At 42.8% G+C, this 22,402-nt stretch overlaps 1 protein-coding gene across 1 annotated transcript in view; it reads left to right on the top strand.

Annotated features, from left to right (window-relative positions):
• Positions 1-22,402, top strand: part of Sntg2 (syntrophin gamma 2) — a 139,159-nt gene that overhangs the window by 22,244 nt on the left and 94,513 nt on the right. Inside the window, 1 exon segment of the mRNA XM_090336226.1 lies at positions 20,921-21,058. Within this exon segment, the coding sequence (XP_090192352.1) occupies positions 20,921-21,058 (138 nt within the window).

The raw sequence follows: 22,402 nt of genomic DNA, 5'->3' as shown, positions 1-22,402 counted from the left end.
TATTCTGGAATTACAATGGCATCCCTCAGTGCCATTCTATTGAGTAAATGATTTTTGTTCTCCAAGTTAAAACACCGTCACTGTCACATCCGTCTTATTTTCCCTACCTTGGTTCTGATTTTTACAAATGGACCAATTGAGGTTTTGTAGAGTGCTAAAGCAATGAGTGGGTGGGGAAAAAAGTTAAGAACACATCTGTGGCCAAAGAGAAAGGATCTGAGATTTATACTTGTAAAGATGTGCTCAAGATATGGAGGCCAGAAGAACACAAACTTCCTGTCACAGAGCCACACACCATGGGAGAGGGGTTAGAGAACACAACTTGCGTCACAATCCACACACTGTGTAGGAGAACAGATCCATACGTAGAGAGGATTAGCTCTGTTGTTCTGGATGATTCTTTCCTGTCACAGGTCAAGATGAGGTCAGGCACCCGTGAGGAGAGGCTCTGGCCTCACAGTGCTGGGCTGGAGCTGACTGAGCTCCAGGCTTTGGGAGCTGTGTGAGGCTCCAGGCTGTAGCTGACAGAGCTCCAGGCCTCGGGCTGCTGTGAGTTTGGCTCTGTGGTTCCTGGACATGCAAACCCTCACATATAACCTACATCCATACAGGCTTGGACTTGAGTGTGGCAGGTGATATGCCAAGTGGCTTGGTACTTCTCAGAACTCCAAACTTCTCAGAGTTGGGGAAAAGCTACCTTCCAGTCCAGGCCCCTGGAATTGAGAGATAGAGGCCGAACAGCAACAGGAATCTTTAAATCTTGAAAAAGAGGTCTACAGCGTGGAGCCAGGGTTAATATTCACGTTGGAAGAAAAGAAACTACAGAGTAAGGAGATATGAGAAGTTGACGAGGCAGTGTGGAAGGCCAGCAGCGCTAGAGCCAGCTGCAGCAGAGCTCCTGAGCTGGGAGGGAGGGGGTACCGGCAGACTCTGGATGGAGCTGCTCCCCCAAAGGGCATCTGCTTGGTGACTCTTTTTCATTACCTTTTCATATTGCCTTTGGTATATTATCACATCTCTTCATTGTAGGAAGTGGTTCCTGGGTGATATTTCTGTGTGTGTGAAGATGGATCATTTTCAGCCTTACCATTTAAGGAAATTTAAGCTGCTTTTATCAGGACTGTCAGGGGTTGAGCACTTCCTTACAGGCCTAAGTCCTTGGGTCCCATCTGGAGCACTTCAAAACAAAGCAAAAAACAAAAAGCAAAACAACAACAACCAAAACCAAAGGGATCGCTTCTTTCCAGTTTGTTTCTGGGCTGTGTCATCAGCTTTGAACTAGGCCGGATCCATCCATCCTGCTTCCCACAGAGTCTGTGTTTGTCATCTCAGTGCCGTGCCTGGTGGTGGCTTTCCACTGTGCTGTCATCTTCCCCTGTGCCACATGGAGCCTTGGTATTTCTTTGTTTTAATTGAGGTGAGGGGCTCTAAAACTGGGCTGAGCTTTCCAGGCATGCTGGTGACCAGTCTATTTTTAAAGCAATTTTCTGCAGTCAACATGCAAATCAGTGGTATAGTTTTTGTTTATAACAAGAGAAATCAAAATATCTTTAGTTTTCTTAGTTAGAGACAACATTTTATCACTGATAAAGAGTATGCGCTTTTATTTGTAATTCCAGCTACTGAAGAGGGAGTGATCAGAATACTCATGGTTTGAGGCCATCCTAGGTTAAAAGTTATGCAGTCCCACCCCAGTCTGCTAGCCAGACACGATCTCCCATGTCTGGGCGATCTTACTTGGGAAGATCAATGTCTGGGGTTTTCCCCAAGCAAATCCACAAGACCCGTTCAGGAAAATGAGCACGAACGCCTGGGGTCATGACTCAAGTGGGTAGAGCTCACCAGCGCCACTAAAAACAAAAGGTGGAATGGGAGTTCTGTACGGAGGTGGACACTGTGGTTTCCTACCCTGAATGTCTTCTGTGCCCCGTCCTTGGGCCGGCAGCACCCTGGCAGGCCAGGTGCCCACCGTTCACAGTCTTCTCTGACTGCCCTCAGGCTCTGCATTGTCCCTGCATTGTTTTGGTGTCTGCACACTCCTGGCCAGTAGGACTCCTGGACTTTAGGCAGCTGTGATAGTCAGACACCATGACAAGTAGGCTTAGCCCCTTGCTACCCTATAGGGAATAGGGTACCCACTGCACCCCAGAAGAACTGCAGCTCTGCTCTCCCACCTCCACCTCAGACCTGGCAAAGGAAATGCTCTCAGATATTTCAGATGTTTAGGAGAACCTAACAGAGGAGTTGATGGTGTGGGGGCTAGCAGTTGTTACCCTAAAAATCCTTTGTTCCAGGGATCAGCAAAGTTTTCTTCAGGGACTAATAACAAAGTTTCTAGGCTTACTCCATGCCAACTATTTTCCCTACCTGAGAGAGAAAAATCAGCTACTATAAGGAGAGAGAGAGAGGGGGGGGGGAGGGAGGGAGAGAGAGGGAGAGGTGATGCCAATAAAACTTTATTTATACACCAGATCTGGCCATAAGCCGTAGCTTTCAGATCTATATCTAGAGAAAAAAATCATAATAGAAGTGATGCGATATAATAGGTTATTGTGCTTTCTCCATAAATATTATATTCTAAATACAATTCTAATAAGAATACTGAGCATTTAGATTGAAAGATTAAATTCTGATGAAGTTTGGAATGAGCAGACAAGAATGATAGCCAAAACATCGTTTGAGCAATAAAGTTTCAACTTAGCCTTGAGTTGTGCTAACAAATGTAAAAATATTAGTCAAAGGCTAGAGAAGTTGTCAAACAGTGCCGCTCTGCCATCACTCCTGCATAATTACCACAGAGGCTCATCCTCACTGTATGAGAAAATTTATATCTTGTTTTGTCAAATTGATATATGTTTAAAATGGATATTTTTAAACCAGTCCAAAAGAGGCAACTTAATGTAACCTGTTAGCAGGGTCTGGGGAAGCAAACAGCTTGCTTGTCACTGGACAGTTAATTTTGAGTCGTGTCCAGTTTTAGACACCAGATCAAGACCATGGTTATAAATTGGAAACCATTAAGCTCTACTCCATGGCAACCTGGAGTAGACGTGGTCTGGGAGCCGCAGTCCTTTCCCCCCTCCCCCAATCCATTCACTCGCTGGTGTTAGTTTCAAATCTGCTTCTCAGTGCCAAGCACTGTATGAAGGTTCCAGGACAAGGCACCTTCTGACCGTGGAGGGAGGAGGTCTGAGCGGCGCCCCCTGCCCAGGGGATCTGAAAGCCAGCTTCCCCCATCCGTTTGGGGTCAGGAAGTCGTAACTCATCACTTGAGACTCCATGCTATCACTTAAATAAGGTAAAACTCACAAACAGAGTGCCCCACTTGTTTTAAGCTTTATGATTCAGAACTGTACAACCATCACTACTTATTTCAGAACACTTACTTCAACCCACAAGGAAAAGTTAATGTCCATTCTAAGTCACCATCCACCCCTGAAAGTGCTGTTCTGTTTTCATCCCTGTAAAATTGAGGACCTTTCACCTGACCAGACACACAATAGGAGCTATTTTCTCAACCAGCTTCTTCCTCTCAGAACATTTTCAAGGTTCATCTGTAGTGTGGCATACAGCTATATTTTATTGTCTCTGTGGGCACCATCACTGTGTTCTTTATCCGTAAACCACACTTTATTTACCCACCATGTCATAAACATTTGGGTTTTTCCATCTTTTGGTCATGTTTAGCAAATATGAAATAGAAATCTGCTTTGTATTGATTTGCAAATTTCTCATGTTTAATTACATTAAATGTCTTATATTGTCTATCTATTTCTCTATAGCTGTCTATCTATCTTCATGGAAATTTGCATTCAAAATTTTTGTCAGCCTTAAACCTGGGAGATTTTGCTGTTGAAATATGAGAATTATGGAACACTTGTACATGATTTTCAGTTTTCTTCACATTTTTCAGGGAGTTTTTTTTTTGGGGTGGGGAGCAGTCATGGTACTTGAACTTTGGGCCTGGGTGTTGTCCCTGAACTCTTCAGCTCAAGGCTGACAGCCTACTCCTAGAGCCGCAGCACCACTTCCCATTTTTTAGTGATTAATTGGAGATGAGAGTCTCATGGTGTTTAGTGCTGGGCTGGCTTTGAACTGCGATCCTCATATCTCAGTCTCCTGAGTAGCTAGGACCACAGGTGTGAGCCATAGTGCCCAGCCTTTTCAGGTATTTTTAAAAAAACTTCTTAATGTAGTCTCTTGGAGCACAGGAAATAAAGCCCACATTACTAGCTTTCACTTTGTTTTTGTGCTTTAAAAGTGTCATTGTGCTGGGTGCTGTGGCCCACACCTGTAATCCTCGCTCCTCAAGAGGCTGAGATCTGGGGATCTGGTCAAAGCCAGCCTGGGCAGAAAAGTCCACGCGACTCTTATCTCCAATGAACTACTCAGGAAAAGCTGGAAGTGGAGTGTGGCTCAAGTGGTGGAGTGCTAGTCTTGAGCACAAATCGGTTCAGGGACAGCATCCAGGCCCTGAGTTCAAGCCCTAGGAATGTCTAAACCAAACCAACACCTAATCTATTGCCCTCATAGTTTTCTGCTGTAAGAGTTTTATATATCTATCCCTACATTCAGGCAAAATAATTTCCTTATGTTAGCTTCTGTGCGTGTGCATGCATGCAGTGTGGAGTGGAGCACAGGTGTACTTCTTCATGTGTGTCCTCTTACCTCTATCACTTTATGTCTCTTATTTTTTCTTTTCTCTTCCTCTGCCACCTCCTCCTCCTGTTTCTCTCTTTCTCCCTTCCTTTTGTGTTCTTTTTATTCTTATTTTTGATGTGGGTCCTTTCTGTGCCTGGAACTCACTGTGCAGTCCATCCCACACCTGGATCTTGAAATCCTCCTCCCTCTGCTTGCAGGGAGTTAGAAGTATGGTGCATGCCCTCATCCCAGCTCCCCTTGAAAGATTTCTAGAAGACTGTATATTGTCTGTGTTGAGTTATCTTACATTCTGGTCAAAAATTAATTGACCATAGAAAGGCCTATTCTGTGCCACTGATGTGTCTATTGATGTTCCTTCTGAACCTTGCTGCCTTCAGACATTCACTACTTTTGTAGTGTTTTGTAGTCCAGCAAGGACCTGCTGGACGACAGACCAGGAAGGCAGCATGTTGGGGAGGACCTGAGGGTCTCCACACTCCAGGACACACCCTTTATAGGAACAAATCCAGAGACACTGCTGAGCCATTTTCTTTCTTGAAGTTAGGTAAAATCCTTAGGAACTCACAACATGGCTGTAGGAATTTCGTGTACATGAAAAGGGTCTCAGCAATTCTCGAGGAGAAGGTATAGTCTACAGAACTTGACCATGAAGCACAGACCATACCCTTGTTCTGACGTGTGTGATTCCAGCTCATCCTTGCCACCTTTTTATGCAGTATTCATGTGGATGCTGAGGAGCCTGCTAAATCTGGCACCAAGAACTTCTATCTTGAAAAATGTGAGCAGCTCATGCCTAATTTAATTTCATGGTCAACTGTGACATCTGAGTATGCAGCACATTTGGAAAATTTAGATCTCTCACCTTGACTCTTCATCCTGTTTATACCTGTGATTATTTTTCCCACAAGAGCCATTATTTTATGTCAGTAGTTTTTTGGAACGAGGACATCTGTACTCAAAAATATTCATCTGACATCTGTTTTTTTGCAAAGCTACAAGTCTATGTGAGACTATGGAAAACTCCTAGAGCACCTAAAAGTGATACCCCTGTTCTGGAAAGGGAGTTAGCCTTGAATTTCCATTAAAATATGAAGGACTTGTTTTACCAGGGCGGCTGTCCTCAGTGTAGCTGACACGTGAATCTCAGATCTCGGCAATGAGGGTGACAGTACGTAGATCCCCTAGAGACGGCTGCCCACACTACTCCTCCGTTTTCATTGCCTGTTCCCCATAAGAAGGATGTGTACAAGTCTTTCCCCTGACAATTTCTTACATTTTCTTGCATCTCAGATACATTCAACTGGGAGACATAGTTCCAAGAACATCAAAATGCTGTGTGTTGAATTCTGTGATTCAGCGGTGAGGCTGATTGTGAAGGAAGCCCTTGGATTCTGTAGCTCACTTTAGTGGTCTGGTTTGCAGACAGCATGGAGTCCGCCCTTTTGTTTAAAAACTGTACCAAGCAGGTCATTACCGACAACTTGTGCTTTTTTCTTTGCTGTGAACATCCCGAGATATGAGAAATCAATTACTTTAAACCAGAGATCTAATGGCAGCTTGAAAGGTTATTGTTACTAATTAAACTTCAGGTGTCTCCAAATTCTGAAGCAGAAGTCCAAAAGACATACCTACTGAAAAAATGGAAAAATGTGAGTCCTACTTCTATTAAGACCACGGGGGATGATGGATTCTGTTGTATTATTTCTCCCCACGGCCCTTTGGTTTTGCTAGTTTCTTTTGTCCATTTTAATGGGTTTCGTCATGACATTTTCATGCATGTGTACAGTGAACCTTGACTCATACTCCTGTCTCTATCCCTTTCTCCTCCTTCCTCCTTTTTCTCAAATAGCCATCCTACTTTCATGTCATTTTGGGGGGAAAAAAACCCTAGATTGCAGAGAGGAAAGAAAATGCGATATTTGTCTTTGTGACTTATTTTGCTTAATGTGCTAATACATTTTACTGAAGATGACATAATTTTATTATTATTGAGGAGTGCATAGACTTCCATGGATCCATGGTCACTAAGGCTGATTCCATCTCTTGGTTGTAGTGAATGATGCTGCAATGAACCTGAATGTGCAGCTACCTCCATTGAATGTGAGATTGTTGTCTCAGCCAGGTCACTACTGTTCTGTAGAAAAACTATAGATTTTTATATGTTGGTTTCTTTTATCTTGCTATAATATTTATCAAGCCTAAGAGTTTTCTGAGTTTTAGAATACTTTAAGCATATGATAAATCTGTAAATAAAGTTAACAAGAATTTTTAACTTTTTTCCCATTTGTTTTCCTTTTATTGCATTTTTTGCCTTATTTCTCTGGAAAAGATTTCAAGCACTATTAAATAGGAGTGGGAGAGAGTGGAAACTTTTCTGCCATTTCTGATTTTAGATGATGAGTTTTCCACTTTTGCCCATTCAGTAAAATGTTGGCTCTAAGTTTTCATGTATATATATATATTCATATATATATATATTTAAGGTAAAGTTTACTTTACCTTTGCACCATCAGTCAAAATCTGGCAGGTGAGCACACAGAGCAGTTGTGTGCTGTCTTGTGTTGAAATACGATCTTCCCATCTGTAAATTCTTCCAGGCTTTTATCATGTTCTTGTCAAATTCATTTTCTTGGTCTATTGGAATGATGGTTTGATTTTGTTCTTGATTCTATTTGTGTGCCTTATTACATTTATTGACTTACGTAGGAGGTATCATTCCTCAACCCTTGACCATGGTGTATTCTCATTCAGTGTATTGTTGAACTTGTTTGCAAGTATTGAGGACATATACATCAGTATTTATCGGGTAAGTGGCTCTAAAATTTTCTTTTATTGCGGGCTCATGTTCTTATGAGTATGTATCTTCTTCTTTGTGTACTAGTCCCCCAAAGTGGTGTGGAGGTCATGAATTCCTTTTGTTCATACCTATATTGGGAGGTCTTTATTACTTTTCTGGGTTTTAGAATTTCGTGGCTTATAGTATAACGGTAGAAAGTTGCTTTTGTCTCAACAACTGAAATAAGTTGCTCTGAGCACCTGTGCTCCGTGGCTGCCCCTGGCATACACTGTTAATGGTGTTCTCTCCAGTCGTCACCTGAAATACTCCACTCCAGGTTCCACTAACTGTGCCCTGTCCAGACATTCATCGCAGGGAATGCTCTACTCCAGATTCAAGCGTTTGTCAAGGTCTTCATGCACACAGTCAGTTGGCCCAGAAGGTTCTTACCTTCATCCAGGATCTGTTGGGTGGCCTCTGCCCCTGCTGCATGGTCACCCCGCTGCCTCTTCTGACCATCTATTTCCAGTCACCCTCTGCGGCCTTTCATTCCTTCTCTGTTTCCAGCCACTCTCTTGTAGCCTTTGAGTTCTTCATCCCTTTCCTGCTTTCTGCTTTATTGTCCAATAGAATCCCCAACACAGACAGTAAAGTCTTTGACCCCACTCATGTAAAGCTGGTCCCATGTCATGGAGTTGTAGCACCAATCGTCTTTACAGCTTATCAGATGATGGTTTTGGTGACCTGCATTTGAGAACCCCTTCACTTTCCTAGATCCCCTTGGATCTGGATCTCATGAGCTAGTTCTCTCTGTCTCTGTCTCTGTCTCTCTCTGTCTCTGTCTCTCTCTGTCTGTCGCTCGCTCTCTCTGTCTCTTGCCCTCTCTCTCCTTCCTTCTCTCTCTCCAGCTCCTCCCTTCCCTTCCTCTTTTTCTTTTACCTGTTACCTATGGCCCTTTACTTTTTCTTCCTCTAGCTCCCAACTTGGGGTTCTCACAGGTGTAGAGTTTCTACCTGCCATTCCCCAAATCTCCCTTAACCTCCAAATATGTCAGTCTATAGATGAGCATGAAGCATTGTCTCCTGAAATACAGTTTTCTTTGAGTTCCAAACAAATTTGCATACATTCCTTAAAATCAGTATCAGGCCCGATGGCATGAGGCAGTTCAAAGACATGTGGAAAGGCATCTTTTTTGAAGAGTCTGAATGGCATAATGATGGTGTAGGCAGCAGAGCACGTTCTTCTCAGCTCACATCGCCCTTGACATTAATGCAAATTAAGCTTCAAAAATACACCTGTGTGACAGGACCTGGGTGTGCATCAGTCAGATGAGGGGTTAGGTTTCTGAGTTGGTCCCTATTCACGTCTCTTGTTCTGTCAGCTCTCAATCAGGTGAGGGGGAAGCTGTGATCATTTAAGTTCAGAGGCTCATGGAGGAAAGCGAGTGTGGTGTCTGGCAGCACTAAGGTGTCCCGGGGTCCATTCAACAAGGATGAGGCCTCTGGGGCCCTGGAAGCAGGTGTATTCCCTCTCCTGAGTCCTCTGGTTGTGGTACTGGCCGTCAGACAGGATGGATAGACCTGTGTCTTCAAGCCCTTCGCGCTCAGTGCATGCTGGGACACGAGCAGTGAGCCGAGCCTGTCTTTATCGCCTTGGCCAGGGTGAACATTGTTTACTCCATCTGCAGAGAGAAATATTTGTGTCAAAAGGTTTCATGGCCAGGTTTGGTGGCCCTGACCTAATCCAGGGTCCACTTGGCCTAGCGCTGTGTGAGAGTGGAACGTTCTCTCATTTAAAGACTCGGCTGGGGCGTCGGCGCTGGTGGGCTCGGGTTCATCTGCACACAGAGCTCTCATCTCCCTGAGAAGGCCTGGCGTGCTCTGGGCCGCCCCTCAGCCATGGACCTCGCCCACAGCTCCCTGTGCCCGAGGTGGTGGAGGAGCCTCCAGAAGACAGCCCGCTCCTGTCCAGGGCTCCCTGTACCTGAGGCGGTGGAGGAGCCTCCAGAAGACAGCCCGCTCTGCGCGTCCGCACCCACAGCACACAGGGGCCAGACGGCCACGCTGGCCACGTCTGGGTTTGGCTGGACAATGGCCGCCACCTCTCCCACCAGTGGCCGCCTTTGCAGACTGGGTGGCGGCCACAGCTGCTAGAGCTGCCGCTGGTGCGGCTGCTGTGGCTCTTATGGGGATGCCCGGTGGCTTGAAGTCTGCTCCTGATCTGGGCTCTCGAGCCTGCTGCCCACCGCGCCTGTCCACCTCACCTGCTGCCCCCAGCCTTGTCCACTTCACCTGCTGCCCCCATGCCTTGTCCACCTCACCTGCTGCCCACCACGCCTGTCCACCTCACCTGCTGTCCCCCCAGCCTTGTCCACCTCACCTGCTGCCCCACAGCCTTGTCCACTTCACCTGCTGCCCCCATGCCTTGTCCACCTCACCTGCTGCCTACCACGCCTGTCCACCTCACCTGCTGCCCACAGCACCTTGTCCACCTCACCTGCTGCCCCCCAGCCTTGTCCACTTCACCTGCTGCCCCCATGCCTTGTCCACCTCACCTGCTGCCCACAGCACCTTGTCCACCGTAACTTGTCCACCGTGCTGGACAGGCTGCTGAGTCCCACCCACCCCTGACAGGAGCCAGTGAGAGCACAGGAGTGGCCGCGGGCATGTGAGCTTGCAGCCGTGGCGCAGTCCCAGTTCTCTCGTAGCTCACAGCGTGGTGCTCTCTTCCACAGACACGTGGATGGGCTGGGAATGAGCACCTCACACCCAGCTTACATACTTAGTAGATTCTGTCCAGCATCAGTAGTCAGACTGAACCCTGCTGAGTGTGAGCTACAACAGTGTCCTTGCCTGTAGTTATTCCTCTGGTAGTGTGTATGAGTAAGCGGAAAGAAAGCAACACCACCCAAAACATGTAGGAAGATATAGACGGTACAAATCTACAGACACGAAATACATGCCACTGTAAAAGCATATGTGATGCATCAGAAGAATCCAGTCAGAGGTAGCGGGAATTTCACAGCAGTAACAGGCACAAATGGCACATGTAAGTGAAATGGTTAGGGAAATTACTGACAAATCTCGTAATGAATGGTTTTAAAAGTATAATTTTGTGAAAAAATAAGAATCTTAATTGGGCAGGACACATGCCCCCACAGGTTAATTACCAACTGCTGGTGGTAATGCATAGCAAATTGGTATAATTGTTCAGCATGTGTGTCTATATGAAGTCTGTGTCACTGGACCCACGTAGCCGTGATGGACCTGCTGCGAGCTGGGCCGCAGGCGTCTGCTGGGGAGGGGTCTCTGTGTGCCTTCTCTGCCTGACCTTGGGATGCAGGCTCAGGCCTTCCGCGAGCACACACCCTTTGAAGACATTTTGGAGAGGTTTTCAGCTATCATTAGGAGAAGATTTTGTTTATTTTCCATAGCATACATCATAGGTTGAGATGTTATTTTAAATTTATAGAGCTTAAATATTCAGATTATTTTCTGAGAGAATTTTCATTTATAGTAGAAAACTTAATTTAGCCGTCAGTTTCAATTTGTGAATTTTCCTCCTAACCTTTGTTTTATATCATTATCCTCAGCCTCATGCACTTGGAAACTTTCAGATACATTTTATGGTATACATGGCAGCATATACAGCATTCTGTATGGAATTATGGACTGAAATGTTGACTTCTGTGGAAAGGTGACCCTCACCTCCCAGAGCTACACAATCTTTGGTGGTAGAGCAGTTCAAATTTACTCAGTTACCAGGAATATGATAAGACAGAGTGTGAGCCATGGGCCCTGCGTGGTTTGTAATAAGACAAAAATTTATACTTGGATATGATTCATTAAATGAGACTCTATAAACAGTGAGAACAAAGGAGAGTATTTTTCATATATTTTTTATTGTCATTAATAGAAGGGTTACATTATATTCACCAGATAGAAGGTGCATTACTTCACATACATTGATACCCTTTCTCATGTCTTGGTCCCCATTTCCCTTCTCCCACCCCATGTCCCTCATCTGTTTTCCTCCCTTCCCTATCTGACTTCAAATAACCAAATATACATATATACAATATATCAGATAACCAGGTGAAATACTATAACAATATGACATAACCAAGGGACAGCAAAAGAAATGAGAGAGAACATAGTGCATTAAAGACCATAATCACTCATTATATGGCTTTTGTTTCTATATCCTGGAGGTCCTTTCATTTAGCGTCCTACTATCTGGCCTTATGTATCTAGGTTTGTTCTATTGTAAATCTCTGCTAGGAGAGCCCAAGGTTTCTACTGATTATGACAAATGAGGGAAACCACTGAGCCTACGTTCCTTTGAGTCTGGCTTACTTCACTTAGTATGATATTTTTCTAAGTCTTTCCATTTCCTTACAAATGGGGCAATGTCGTTCTTTCTGACAGCAGCATTGAATTCCATTATGTATAAATACCACATCTTGTTGATCTACTCATCAACTGAGGGGCATCTGGGTTGGTTCCATATCTTTGCTATGGTAAATAGTGCTGCAATGAACATTGTTGTGCTGGTGGATTTAGTCTGTCCTTGTTTCTGGATGGTTGGGTAAATGCCAAGTAGTGGAATTGCTGGGTCATAGGGGAGTTCTATGTTTAGTCTTTTGAGGAACTGCCACACTGCTTTCCATAGTGGTTGAACAAGTTTGCACTCCCACCAACAGTGTAGTAGTGATCCCTCCTGGCCACATCCCCTCCAGCATCTGTTGTTATTAGATTTCTTGATCCTGGCCATTCTAACTGGAGTGAGGTGGAATCTTAGAGTTGTTTTGATTTGCATTTCTTTTATGACCAGAGATGTTGAGCATTTCTTCATGTGTCTATGGGCCATTCTTATTTCTTCTTTAGAGAAGACTTTCTTTAAGTCTTTGGCCCATCTTTTAATGGGATGGTTGTTACTTTGGAGATTAGTTTTGGAGTGATTCAATTTTTTGAGCTGTTGATATGTTTTAGATATGAGGCCTTTGTCCGTCGTATGGTTAGTGAAGATCTTCTCCTACTCTGTAGGTGTTCTAGTTAATTTGCTAGCTATGTCCTTTGCCATACAGCAGCTCCACAGTTTAATGCAGTCCCACTTATCCAGACTTTCTCTGATTTGTTGTGTTCCTTGGTCCTTATTAAGAAAGTTTTGACCTGTGCCAAGGAAACCTAGTGCATCTCCTATTCCTTCTTGTAAATTTTCAGGGTATCTGCTTTTACCTCGAGGTCTTTGATCCATTTGTAGTTAATCCTGGTGCAGGGCGACAAAGAAGGATCCAACTTTAGTTTTCTGCAGGTGCTTAACCAGTTCTACCAGCCCCACTTGTTGAAGAGGCTGTCTTTCTTCCGTTCTGTTTTTTTGCTCCCTTATCAAAGATGAGGTGGCCATAGGTCTGTGGGTTAATATCTGCGTCCTCAGTTCTATTCCATTGGTCTTCAGGCTGTTCTTGTACCAGTACCAAACTATAGCTCTGTAGTAGAGTCTAAAGTTTGGTATTGAAATTCCTCCAGGAGAGTATTCTTGAGAGAATCAGAAGGGCTCAGTAGCTGTGTATATATGATCATATAAAATGATGCTTATTTATCTCCAATTAACCTCTAGAAAATGAGAAGTGGGGCTTGGCTCCAGGGTAGGGCAGTAGCTTGAGCTGAAGTGCTCAGGGACAGCGCCCAGACCCAGGGGTAGGGTGATAGTTTTGAGCCGAAGAGCTCAGGGACAGCGCCCAGACCCAGGGGTAGGGTGGTAGTTTTGAGCCGAAGAGCTCAGGGACAGCGCCCAGACCCCAGGGGTAGGGTGATAGTTTTGAGCTGAAGAGCTCAGGGACAGCGCCCAGACCCAGGGGTAGGGTGGGATCCTTGAGGTGAAGCACTCAGGGACAGCGCCCGAGGGGTAGGGTGGTAGTTTTGAGCTGAAGAGCTCAGGAACAGCTTCCAGGCCAAGTTCAAGCCCTGTGATCCACAAAAAAGCAAAAGAAAAAAAAAGTTTTTTATTGTACTTTTTATGTGTGTGAGGTTGTTTTTTTTTTTTTTCTGTTTTCCCCTTTAGTTGCTCTTTTCCATTTCTGTATCCTTTGTCTGGTATGTAGATTTACCTGATTTGGGGAGAGTCCAGGCGGCAGAGAAGAGGTAAGATAGAGAGGGAGCTAATTCAGCAGTGACCCTCACCAGACACCAGACCCTAATGGGATTACCTGCGCTTGCCTAGTGGTTTGGATTTCTCAGATTCGTGCTGCTGGATGCTTTCTCAGGTCGTTCTGGGCTATTCTTCGCCATTTTTCAGTCAGCTTATTCGTGCGTTAGCTGCTCATTTGTATGAGGAGCTCCCTCCCAGCTGCAATGGTTGGCTGCCATTTCACGTCAACGCTGATTCCTTCCCTGTGCAGAACTGCCATCATCCCATTTACTTTGCCCCTTAATTCCCCATGGTTTTGGTGTGATATCCAAAAATAGTTATTATCAAGCCCAGTGACAAGGTGCTCTTGTCCTGTCTTCCAGGAAGTTTGTTGCTTCAGTTCTTATATTCCGATCTTTGGGAAAGTTGGGACTTACTTTTTTCATATAGTTTATCTTGGGGATGTCATTCTTTTGCATGTAGAATCCCACTTTCCTAGCATCCCTTACTGAGTTTACTTTCACCCCTCCCTCTTGCTTTTCCAGCCCTGGGCCTAGAACTCAGGGCCCGAGCACTGCCCTTGGGCTTTCTCAAGGCTGGTGTTCTACCAGTTGAGCCACAGCACCACTTCAGGCCTTTTCTTTATAGAACTGAGGAATCAAACTCGGGTCTTCTTGCATGCTAGGCAAGCACTCTGCCACTAGGCCACACTCCTGGCCCCTTCACTTCCCATTAGTAAACTCCTGTTGCCATTGTTTTTTTGTTTTTTTTTTTTTAAAAGTTGACCTAAACATTTGGCTTTATTCCCACCCTCCCTTCTTTTCCACTTGTCTTTGTATCTGTCAGGCTGCTAGCATTCAATTGCTTTGGTCTCTATAGACTTGCAGTATAATTTAAAATCAGGAACTATGGTACCTTTAACTTTCCATTTGTGTTATTTCTTTCGTAGAATTAATGTGGGCATTTGGAATCTCTTGTGCTTCTGTGCTTTTGTATATATTTTTAGATTTTTTTAACTGTTTCAGCAAGAATACCACGGAGATTTTTACAGGAATTGCCTTAAGTTTGCAATAGTTTTCTAATATATGAACATGAATTTTTTTTTTTTTTTTGCCAGTCTGGGCTTAGAACCCAGGGCCTGATCATTGTTCTTGGGATTTTTTCAAGGCTAGGCTCTACCACAGGAGCCATAACAGCACTTCCAGTTTTTTCTATGTATGTGGTACCAAGGAATTGAACCTGGGTCTTCATGCATGCTAGGCAAGCACTATACCACTAGGCTAAACTCCTGGCCCAAACATGGATTTTTTTTTCCAGTTTTTGTGTTTTTTTTCTCACTGTCTTTCATCAATGTTTTATAATTACCACTATATAAACTTTATACTTTCTTGGTTCAAAATATTCCATAGTAGTTAATTGGTTACCCATTTACACATTAATTCATTTCACTCATGTATGTGCAATCACAAGGGGCATTTTCTCTTGATTTCATTTCCTAGTAGATCATTACTTGATTATAGAAATGTATGTTGTCTTGTAGTCCACAGTTTTACTGAGTTCATTTCTTAGCTCAAATATATTTTGGCTGCTTTGGGGATTTTTGCATGTGGTACCATGCCATCTTCAAGCAGAGTTCATTTTATTTTTCCCTTTTTCATGTTCTGTCACATTTCTTTCTTTTCTCAGTGTAGTAATTCTTCTAGTACTATATTGAGTACTTCCTGCCTTAAAATAAGATTGTAAAAGACAAATTTTCAGTTTTCTTATGTTAACTGTGAGATTTTGCAAAGTGATATGTACTCTTGATGCAATGCTTTTCAGTGTCTGAACCACCGATAGGTTTGCAAAGAAAGGTTGCCCCACTATGTCAAATACTTTCTCTGGAGGAAATTAAAATGGATGGAGAACCTTTCTTCTTTACAGGCCTAATGATATTTATACTATAATTCATAGGCCATCTACAATTTTCAAGACAGGCAAATGGGACACAGAGAGCCAACAAGAAGCATATGAGAAGCATGCATCACACTCTGTCATGCACCAAAAGTTTGTGCAGGCTGTGTCCTATGGTTCATGTTTACCTGCTTTGTGATCACTGTTAAAGCTTTCATGTTTATATGATGTGCTACATTGATTGTTGTATGTTACCGTACCTTTAAATGCCGGGGATGCATCCTACTTGGCTGTGATAGATACCGTGTTGATGAGTTTGGTTTGCTGAGGTGTGTTTCACTGATGAATTTTACACATTTATTGCAGAAATTGACCCGTAGTTTTCACTTCTTTTGTCTAGTTTAAATGTGAAGATGATGCTGGCCTCACACATTGTATTTAGAAGTGTTCCTTATAGCTCTGTTGATTACGCATTTGAGAACGTGACTTCTTCCTTGAAAGTTGGTGGAATTCAAATGTAAAAACATCTGGCCCTGGGCTTTGTTCTGTTGGGAAGTTTTAATTAAAGCTTTGGTCTTTTATTTGCTATTGATCTATTTGGGTTTCTATTTCTTCCTAATTAAATCTAGATAAGCTGCATTTATCTAGAATGTATTCATTTTCTTCAAGCAACTTAATTTGTTGGCATATAATTGTCCATAGTAGCCCCTTCTATTTATTTATTTCTTTTTATTTCCAGGGCATCTGCTGTAATGTCACCCTTGCCTCTGAGTTTATTCATTTTAATCTTCTTATCACCCTTGTTTTTGTCTCAGTTTTAAAACTTTTTGTTTTACTTTTCAAAACATAATTCAGCTTCATGAGTTTTGTATGGATAATCCTGATCTGTACTTCATTATTTTCTAACATTTGCAAACTAGGGGTTTAGGTTTTTTTTTGTATTCTTTTGAGGCATAATTTTAAACTACATATTATGGAGCCAATTTTCCTGTACATAATAACCAATGAGTCATTATTTTGCAAATATTTCCTCCTTAAATAATTATTGAGTAAGCAGAGTTTTATATAAACAGAGGGAGAATACAATGTTTGACTTTTTTTCTATTGAGTGGTCTTGCTATGTGCATTTTATAGAACACATTCATGTGATTTCTGCTTAAAGACATGGCAGACATGATAGTGTTATGCCCAAGTCTCAGGACGACCACCAAGAGACCACCGAGAGTCAGACGTTCCGAAATGCAAAAGCAAGGCTTTATTCGGGCTGGCTAGCTCCAGGCTCCATCCTACACTCCCATATAGCGGGAGACCAGGAGGAACAGCTTTTCTACAGGGCTTTTAAAGGCAAAGACTACAGATTTACATTAACACAGCAATCAGCTATTGGAATGAGATGAGGTAGGGGTTAGGGACAGTTCAGGGCAGTTGGAGCTAAGGGGGATTCCTATACCAGTAGAGTCCTAATTAGCTGTCTAAGGGTAATTTTATGGTTTTAGAAAACAAATGCCATCCCTTAAATTTACGTGCGAGTTCTGCTTTGGAAAACAAATGCCATCCCTTGAATTTACACGAGTTCTGGTTAATTTTAACACAGACAGGTCAGTTCCTGGGACTTAATGGCACCACAATTCTGTTTCTTTAATTTAGGTGCACTTTTGGGTCACTCACAGTTTACATAAACAACAAGGCAGTTGCTGCTTCAGAATGGGGGCGCTTTTTTTAGCTCTTCAATAGGAGCTGAGAAATAAGATATTAAAAAGTGGCAAAATGATGAAAATCTCAGAAATACATGAAAGTTTAAATTAGAAAAGTGTTATGAGGGGCTGGGAATTTGGCCTAGTAGTAGAGTTCTTGCCTAGCATGCATGAAGACCCGGGTTCGATTCCTTGGTACCACATACATAGAAAAAAGCCGGAAGTGGTGCTGAGGCTCAAGTGGTAGAGCTCTAGCCTTGAGAAAGTCCAAGGACAGTGCTCAGGCCCTGAGCTCAAGCCCAGGACTGGCAAAAAAAAAAAAAAAGAAAAGTGTTTTAATTTTACATTCATTTTATGTTTTGTCACTTTTGTATGTTCATCTTCTATATTTTAGCTATATTACTCATAACAAAAACTATTTTGACAGTTGCTTGAAGTGCCTGCACTTACCTTAAATTCACCTCACCAAGCACCAATGAGGGGCATAGCATAGGGACTGATGCTGAGAGCTGTGCACAACCAGCAAGCAGCCACACAGCAGCTGTGACACATTGTGTCTTAGAGATGAAACGTGACATCCAGCCTATGTTCAGATTATTAACGCTGCCCATGCTACAGAGTCCTACCTGTCAGTTGTGCGTGGCCAGTGCCTCTGTGCCCAGGAAAATACCTGGTTTTCCTCAGGGCTGTCTAGAACAAAACTTCTATTTCAAAAGGCCAAATCAAATGTGCATTTAAAGACAGAATTGCAATAATACCTTTCAACCACTTTGCATCATTAGATCTGTTATATAATCACAATTAGGAACATGCTATAAAGTTTTATAGCAAGGATGTTTATTATAGCTTCTCATAAATAGCATATCTATCTTTTGACCTTATATTAGTAACACTAAGTGCCTTAACACTGAAGTAATTTCAAAATGATTCATCACTGCACTAAGACTCTGGCTTCATGGTAAACTGAACCCAGGCAGATTCACCAAAATACATGACATGAGGTATTTAGATAGCCATAATCTCTTCCAGTATTAGTGGAGAAATCATTCTGTCATCTGTTTACATTCTAGAAATCATTTGGCATGTGTACAGGAAGACTAGATTCTCTTCAGAATCTTAGTCTAAAGTAGTTATGGTATGAAACAGGAGACATCCATCCCATTTTATTAAACTAGAATGGCCATCATCAAAGAATGTATATAACACCAAATGCAGGCAGGAATGTCGGGGGGCATTAAGAAAAATGATTTAAGCCAGGCACTGATAGCTCTACTAAGTACCTTATCAATGACTCAGGAGGCTAAAATCTAGCCCATTGACTACTTGAACTATTTATACATGCTAGATGTTAGGCCCTGGTCAGACATACACAACTGTCAAAGATCTCTTATTCTATAGGTTGCATTTTGGTTTAGTTACTATAACTCTCACTGTGCAGAAACTTTTTAGCTTGATGTAGTCCCATTTGACTCTCCTATTTGCTGTGTCTCTGGAAGTCTCCTCAGGGAATTCTTACACTCATAAGTTCTACATTGATTGCTCCTGTTCCTTCTTGCAGTAGTCTTAAGGTTTCAGGCCTGATCATTGAGATCTTTGATCCGATTTGAATTTATACTCGTACAAACTGACAGAGAGGGATACAGTTTCAGTTTTTTTTGCATATGGATACCCAGTTTTTCCAACACATTTTATTTTTCCAGGATATACTTTTGCTTCCTTGTCAAAAATCAAATGGCTGGGGCCAGGAGTTTAGCTTAGTGGTAGAGTGTTTGCCTAGCATGCACGAAGACCGAGTTCAATTCCTTGGTATCACATACATAGAAAAAAAGCTGGAAGTGGTGCTGAGGCTCAAGTGGTAGAGCTCTAGCCTTGAGAAAGTCCAAGGACAGTGCTCAGGCCCTGAGCTCAAGCCCAGGACTGGCAAAAAAATTAAATGGCTGTAGGTATATGGAGTTATTTCTAGTTTTTCTACTCTGTTGCATTGGTCTTTAGGTCTGTTTTTGGGCAAATCTGCTTTTATTACTCTGACTCTGCAGTAAAGTTTGAAGCCTGGAATTGTGATACCGCCAGCTTTGTTTTTATTTTGCTCAGAATTACTTGGTTTATTCAGAGTTTTTTGTGAGTCCATATGAATTTTTGAGTTGTTTTCTCTATTTCTGTGAAGAATGACATAGGTATCTTGATGAGCATTATATTAAATTTGTAGCTCAACTTTTAGAGTATAGCCATTTTAACGATATTAATTGTGCTAATCCATCAACACAGAAGGTTTTTCTACCTCCCGGTATCTTCAGTTTACTTTGTAACAGTTTTATAGTGTTTGTTGTAGAGGCTTTTAATTTATAATGTTCATAATTCTCTTTCCTAAATTTTTGCATTTCTAAATTTTCTCACCTATCTGCATATGCTTGCATTCATATGGAAGCAAAATTTCAATATGCTTATTATAGTCATACTCTTGTTCTCTTCAGGCATTGATATTTTTGGATACTAGCTTATGAAGTTAGAGCTAAACATTCTAAGCAGCTTCTCAGCCTGGCAGACACCAGCATCCTTCACAATTGAAAAGTGGAGGCGAACATCAGTAATCAGGAAGCCATGTCCTTGTCTGATTACACCTGTATGACATCTTTTAGTAGAAATGCCTCGTTTACAGCTGCTACAGCAGGTGTTTATGCTCTTCTTCACGTTGTCCAGAAGCAAGTAGGTAACACACGCACATGCACGCACACACACACATGCCCACACACATGAACACATGCATGCATGCATGTGTACACGCACACACGTGCACACACATACACACATCTGTACTCAATATGGACGAGCCCTCCCATCCTAATCCCGGCAGGCAGTTGTCCTTGATCTTAAACACTTACCCAGCCATATTTTAGGAAGAGATGTTTGTGGTTATTGTGACTCTAGAAGATAATAAGGTTGGTTTTCTCTTTGCTGTCCTCCCATCCAACTCCCTACTTCTTTCTTTCCTTTTTTTATTTCTTTTGAATCATTTTCACTTATGTATAAAGAAGCTTTGTGATATTTCCATACATGCACAGACCTCACTTTGAACAAACTCACCTCTCCCGCCATGTTCCTGTTCCTGCCTTCCCCATACTTCTGTTTCAGATACTATTTGGTGGATTTCCTTAGAATAATGAAAGCCACAAAAATATATACACATTTATTACACATAAACATACACATTCACTTCTAATCATTTCTGACTATCTCCCTTGATGTTTCATTTAACTTATTGCTCATTTTATTCTTTCTTTTGTGAATATACATATATATATAATTTTATTAACAGGGTGATGTATTAGAGGGGTTGTAAGACAGGCAGGTGGCATAAGACAGTGACAGCAACTCAGAAAATCTCTGTGTGCTGTGGTCCTTTGTCACCAAACCAGACAGTGCTTCCAAAACAAACCTAGCTTCTGTTTAAAATGTTAAAAAAAAATTAAAGGCAGAAGAACACCCAAATTAGAAACCAGTGCTCATTCAAACTCAATTTTGCAAGTTTTTAATGGCTTTATTCTATAGGAAGCATTCAGTTTATGCCCGGATAGCATTTTCCTGAGATAACCCCGCACGTTGATATATATCTATTGCACCATCCAGGAACTACTTACTGCCCCAGGGAGGGCCTGTTCCACAAAAGAGTACACTCAGCTCATGTTGCCTAGATGTCCCTAGGTCATTAGCCAGGGCGGGCACTGGGCTTCTCCTAGGGTCACTGCACTCATGCCTGTCCTCTCCACAGAGCAAGATGTCCCTCGCTCTGCTGTATGACGAAGCCTCAGAAAACACCTACGATGTCCGCCTAAAGCTGACACCAGAAGCCCTGACCATTCAACGGCAAGATGTCATCTGCATAGGGGGCAGCCCTGCCAGTGCCAATGTAAGTGCTCGTGTCCTCTGCCAAGGTCAGCCGTCCCACCATCCCAGTGCAGAGTCAGTGCCCTGCCCGGCTGTCGAGGCCAAGCACAGCCCATTGCCCGCAAAGAAGACCTTCAAACCACAGCTGCACCTTCCCTACCGAAAAGCTGCACTGCCATGATTTTACCACCAGCAGCATTGGTTTGGGTTATTCCACAAAATGAAACGTTCATTTAACACCGCATCATTTACCTCTACCTAATTCATTAGTTTCTTTGTTGTTACAATTTCCTGGAGGAGTTTTACAGAAAAAATATTTCAAAATACCCCACCGTGGAAGGTACAGTACTCTCCCTGGAGAGCAAAGGGACAAACTGTGGCCAGTGGTCCACTCACGAAGGCAGCACTCACTCTGCCTCCATCTGTAATCGGAGGCCAGGAAAGATGCAGGGCTCTTCCCACACTGACGAGCAGATGCTCAGCCATGTGGATTTATGCACAGTTCTGGGTGCATAATAGATACCTGAACAGGTCAGTAGATTTAATATGAAGATTTCCTGCTTTTCAAAATAGAGGGTCAGAGCACATGCTTAACACATGTTTCTCTCTGTCCTCCACTAGACCTGCTGGCTCTGCACAGCACATGCCTTCTTGAAGCGCGGTGAGTGGACACAGCTCTGGCTGTGATGGCATTCAGAGGCGTTTCCTCACACAATCACAGGCAGTTTCTGATGAGGAGCACACTTCCACAGCTCATTGCTCTGAGGCACTCAGACCCCTGGTGCCATTCATTGGGGTAGAGATGGGCCTTGGCTGCCCTGAGGGTCTGTACACACTCGCAGTCAAGGTCATGGCAGTCTTGAGAGTCAGAGGCGACACATCCTCCTTCCAGTTCTCATCCGATGCGTGTTATGTAGAAGGCTTCCATGATCTCACAGTGAATCTGGTTGAAAATAATTATTTTTATGCAAAACAATTCAGAAGTACAGAAATGTGATATCTGCTCTGATTCATGGAAGAAATGAAGATTTTATGTCATATAAAAGTGGGTTCATTATGGATTTCAGAAGATGAGGCCAATAATTAGATTCAGTTTTATATACAGGACGTGCACTTGGCTCATCTTGAGCTCCACCACTAATTAGTTACTAACTTAGGTGAGTTATTAATAGAATAACCAAGACTATTACTTCTCTTAATCCATTAATCATTAACCATTACTTATTATTTTAATTATAACAATTGTAATTATGTCACACATGTTTTATTATAATTGTTTTTATTAATTAATCCTATTAGTTCAAAGTAAATCTGGTGAAAGGCCCACCTGGGCAGAACAGTCTGGGAAACCCTCATCTTCAATTAA

Source organism: Megascapheus bottae, chromosome 7, assembly GCF_031878675.1.
Source record: "Megascapheus bottae isolate mThoBot1 chromosome 7, mThoBot2.hap1, whole genome shotgun sequence".
NCBI classification, from domain to species: domain Eukaryota; kingdom Metazoa; phylum Chordata; class Mammalia; order Rodentia; family Geomyidae; genus Megascapheus; species Megascapheus bottae.
Note: the sequence above shows the minus strand (reverse complement) of the source record. Positions and strands in the feature narration are given on the sequence as shown.